The 5,000-nt window shown below is 37.0% G+C and overlaps 1 protein-coding gene across 1 annotated transcript in view; it reads right to left on the minus strand.

Moving 5' to 3' along the window:
- Positions 1–443: 443 nt before the first annotated feature.
- Positions 444–5,000, minus strand: part of LOC113817763 (cell adhesion molecule 2) — a gene marked incomplete at its 3' end in the record, with an annotated part of 127,102 nt that continues 122,545 nt past the window's right edge. The window contains 1 exon segment of the mRNA XM_070118726.1: positions 444–603. Coding sequence (XP_069974827.1) covers positions 444–603 — 160 coding nt within the window.

Raw genomic sequence — 5,000 nt, forward strand, 5'->3', positions numbered from 1 at the left:
CTATCCGTTTGTCTTTTGGTCTTCTTTTATATTTACACCTATATCGCTCCCCCCCCCATCTCTATCTTTCCTTTCCTCCCTCTCTCTCGCTCCCTCTCTCTGTTCTTCTCTCTCTCTTTCTCATTTTCTCTCTATCTCTCTCATTCCGCCCCCTCTCTCCCACCCTCTCTCTCTCTCTCTCTCTCTCTCTCTCTCTCTCTCCCCCTCCCCGTTACTCTGTATCTATCTGCATAGTATTGAAACAGAGGGTTATATATTTGTGTATATATATACGACACGAAATATCAGGTTCAGTATTTCAGAAATACCTAAAATGGAAACCGACTTCGAGAAACTCACACGATAAACCTACTATTTATTCACCGCGGAAGATCGACTTCAGTCCTTTGGATATGTCTAGGTTGGGAATCGACCAAGATAAACCAACACGAAATCCTACTTACATTTCACCGACAGCTGGATGGGGCTGGACGTGTTGAAGCCCTGGGTGTTGGTGGCCGAGCAGGCGTAGCTCCCTGCCTGCTTCCTGGACACCCTCTGCAGCACCAGGGACTTGCCTACCACCATCACTCCTGCTGTGACGTTCTGCTGAAGCTCGGCCTCCTGGATGAACGAGACGAACGAGACAAAACATTACCACCCCGGAAAGGGAATTTCATTTACGGGGCGTCCTCTCAGGGGGAGGAGCAACGGTCAGCCAAGCTCGGAGCCGGGGTTCGAAGGAAAGGAACCGCGGATCGAGTCGCTGTTCGAAGCGCAATGGGGAATTTGTCGGGCGAGATGGAGCTCAGCCGGCCATTGTGGACGACCTGTGGCGGGGGCGGGATGGGGTGGGGGGAAGGTCGCGGGGCCGGGATGGGGTGGGGGAGGGGCGGTGTTTGTGTGCTGGGATGGCCTCGGAAGCTGGGAGACAGGGCGGAGGGAGAGGGAGAGAGAGAGAGAGAGATAGAGAAAGAAAGAGAGAGCGATTTAGCAAGGCAGAAAGGAAGAGAGAAATTGACGTGTACCGCTGACATATTTTCATTTGCCTTCCATGTAATTCTGATAAAATACCGTAACATGTCGATCACAGTTCGTGCTTCATAATATCTTTTATTCTCAAATATGTAAATCTAATTTCCTTTCTACACGTGTGTGCTTTTGTCTGTCCTTGGCCTCTCTGCCCTAGGCTGGGGTTTGGGAAAATATTATTTCAAGTGTAAATTTTGCCTCATACGCATTCTGTCCTGTGCGTCTCCTGCGTCTTTCAGTAAATATAAATGATACCTCTCTGTGACAGTTCCTCATGCAGTCTTTCTTGGGTATTCAATGTAAGCTCCTAAAGTCATTGGATTAGTATGTAATTATGAAATACGAATTTCTTTTACCCCGAGGTATTGAAAATTATACGATATCATTTTGAAACGCATATATACATACGCATATATACATATATATATATATATATATATATATATATATATATATATATATATATATATATATATAAAATCAATGTATATAGACACATACATACATACATATACGTGTATATATGTGTGTTTATGCATATATATATATATATATATATATATATATATATATATATATATATATATATATATAATATATGTAGATAGACACATACATACATATATATACGTGTATATGTGTGTGTTTATGCATATATATATATTTATATATATATATATATATATATATATATATATATATATATATATATATATATATATATATATTTTATATATATATACACATATATACATATATATATATATATATATATATATATATATATATATATATATATACATATACATGTATATGTACACACATACATGTATGTATGTATTACACATATATGTATAGATTTACACACACATATATATATATATATATATATATATATATATATATATACATATATATATATATATATATATATATATATATATATATATATATATAAACATATATATTATATATATATATATATATATATATATATATATATATATATATATATATATATATATATATATATTTATGTATGTATGTATGTGTATGTATGTGTATATATTTACATATAAATATACTTACATACATACATACATACATACATACATACATATATATATATATATATATATATATATATATATATATATATATATATATATATATATATATATATATATATATATATATATATATATATATATATATATATATATATATGTATATATATATATATATATAGATAGATAGATAGATAGATAGATAGATAGATAGATATAGATAGGTAGATAGATAGATAGATAGATAGATGCATAAATATACAGGCACACATAATAGATACACTTTTTATATATATATAAAGCTAAGAGAAAAGGCATCATGAATAAATGCAAATGTGAATCATAAACTTACAGAAAGAATAATGTCAGCTTTCCTCAAAAAGGGAAAAATCGACAACTTTAAACTCTCCCGAAAAAAAAAAATAAAAAAAAAAATACTGACAATGTTTGCAGTTCAGATGTTTCAATAACAAGCCGTAAGTGTCAGAGTTCACCGAACTGGAAACCCATACCTGTTGAACATAAAAGGATAGGGGCAGTGTGTGTGTGTGTGTGTGTGGGGGGGGGTGAGGTCATTCATATCTCGAGGAACTGCCGAGAATATGATGTGATGAGAAAAAAAAATGTCTAGTGTCATCAACTAAACTCAGTGAACAAAATGAATAACGAAAGAAATAGTTTACAATAATGATAATGTGATAAACTGACTTTATGAATGAAATAACGATCTATTTCGAAAACAGAATTAGAATCACATGGATTTTAGCATTTCAAACATACACGACTAAATAATGAACGAAATTAATACTAGTACAAATATACAATTTTCACAAATGGTTATGGTGAATGTGATAAGCTTGCATTCAGAGGAATAAACCGAATAATAAAGGTAGATATAATTAAAACGAGGGGTATTTTTTCCTGGCCTCCAGCAGCGAGAAGACAAACGCACTTCACCCTAAATGACTCTGACCCAGTGTTCTCTGCCACCTTAAAGGTTTACCTCCATATCTGTTTTGACAAATATGTTGACAAAAAATTAAATGATAATAGTAGATAATAATAACAATAAAAGATATACGAATGGTATCTCCTTCCCGAGATCTCGGAGACTAAGCAGACACACACACTCCGCCCTAAATGACTTTGACCCAATGTTCTCTGTCACTTTAAAAGTTTACCTTCATCTCTCGCCATTTTCTTTGAAGTTAAGGTCTCTGCGCGGAGGTTCATATTACATTAGACTCGGCCTCACGAGGAAAAAATCCTTCCTCTTGGGATTATCCACCAGGCGTGAGGGAAGGGAATTTCCCCCTGGGTAATCCCGGCACGTATATGGAGGAAGGGATTACTAATAATTGAAGCAAGTGGCACGGGGATAGATGAGCAATTAAAGGGAAAATAATAACGATAGCGAATGAACAGAAGTAAACACTGAACATGTGCGCAAGAGGAAAGTAGACAGATTGCTTAGGGATACCAAGCATGATATCCTTTGCTTCCCTAACTCCCCCTTGTGTTTTCATATGATTCATCTAGCCATTTTAGGACATCACTTTTCTCATACTCTCTCAACCTTAGATGCACCAGAACGCTTCCTTTGACTCATATTCTCTTAGATATGCTATGCTCCTACACTTGTATATCGCATACGGTATACCCATGCTCACATCAACGCCACACGTGGATAAGTTATTAGCGCTGAGGCACAAAGCAGACTGTGCATGAAGAAATGAGGCAGATAAGAGTGCCTGAGGATTTGAGCTTGTATGAATGAACGAGATAAGGACTATCAGATATGTAAGAGGGGAGAAGAAGGAGGGGAATAAGAGGAGGAAGAAGAGGAGGAGGAGAAGGAGTAAGAGGAAGAAGAGGTGTGGGGAGAGAGGAGAAGGAGGAGAATAAGGTAGATAAATAAGTAAAACGAAACGGAATGTTAATTAAAAGGAAACTGTGAAGGAGCACGATAAGGAGAGCGGAAAGGTAAAGACCAGCCTGCCAGACACCCCGCAGGAAGATAACGAAAGAGGCAGGTCACGGGGAAGACTGATAACGAAACAAACATTGACTTTGTGAAGGAATGAGGAACTATACCAATAAAACTGCCAGGAGACCCTTCGACAATCAATATTTGAGCGAGACAGGTCAGCAAACAGAATATAAATAAGGGTATTAAAGGGCGCGGCTTTACACGTCTCAAACACGGGGATCCGCGCCGTATGGAGCACTCGGAGCGAACGTCGAGCCAGCTTTATAGGCCGTGATAAAGGGATACATTTATTGGATCAATGGACAAGAAAAGAAGGAAAATAAGATGAATGATGAAAAAAATATAACAATAATGATAACTATGATGACGATGGTGATAATAATGAAGATGCTACCACTATTACTTCTACCACTACTAATATTGATAATAATAATTAAGAAAATGATGATGTTGATGATGATAACAATGACAACAATGAAAAAAATAACACATAAAGACGCTAAAAAGAAGTGACTGAACGAACTTATCCTCTTTATGGATAAGTGTCATTAGGTTCATTGTGCCTGAAGACGTGGTGCCGCTTCGAGAATTTGTCCTTCGAGTATAACTTGGGCCTGATGCCATTCCTCATTCTCGGAACGCCCCTCCGTTCGGCTCTCCGTCCCGACCGAGAGGGTATCAGCTTTTCCGTTGGCTCTAGTTATGTGTCTCGTCTGTATGTTTGCGTGTCTGTCGATTTATGTTATGTCTGTCTGTGTTACAGCGCTACACGTTGATCTTTGTCTCTCTCTCTCTCCCTCTCTCTTTCACTCTCCTCTCACATTTCTTCTTATTCTTCCTTTTATTTTCTTTCTCTCTCTAGCCTTCTCCTTTCCCATCCTCCCACCACCCTCTCTCCCTCTTCCCCATACGTCGCACCCTCCCCCCTTCCT

Source organism: Penaeus vannamei, chromosome 4 (genome assembly GCF_042767895.1).
Source record: "Penaeus vannamei isolate JL-2024 chromosome 4, ASM4276789v1, whole genome shotgun sequence".
In the NCBI taxonomy this organism is placed as follows: domain Eukaryota; kingdom Metazoa; phylum Arthropoda; class Malacostraca; order Decapoda; family Penaeidae; genus Penaeus; species Penaeus vannamei.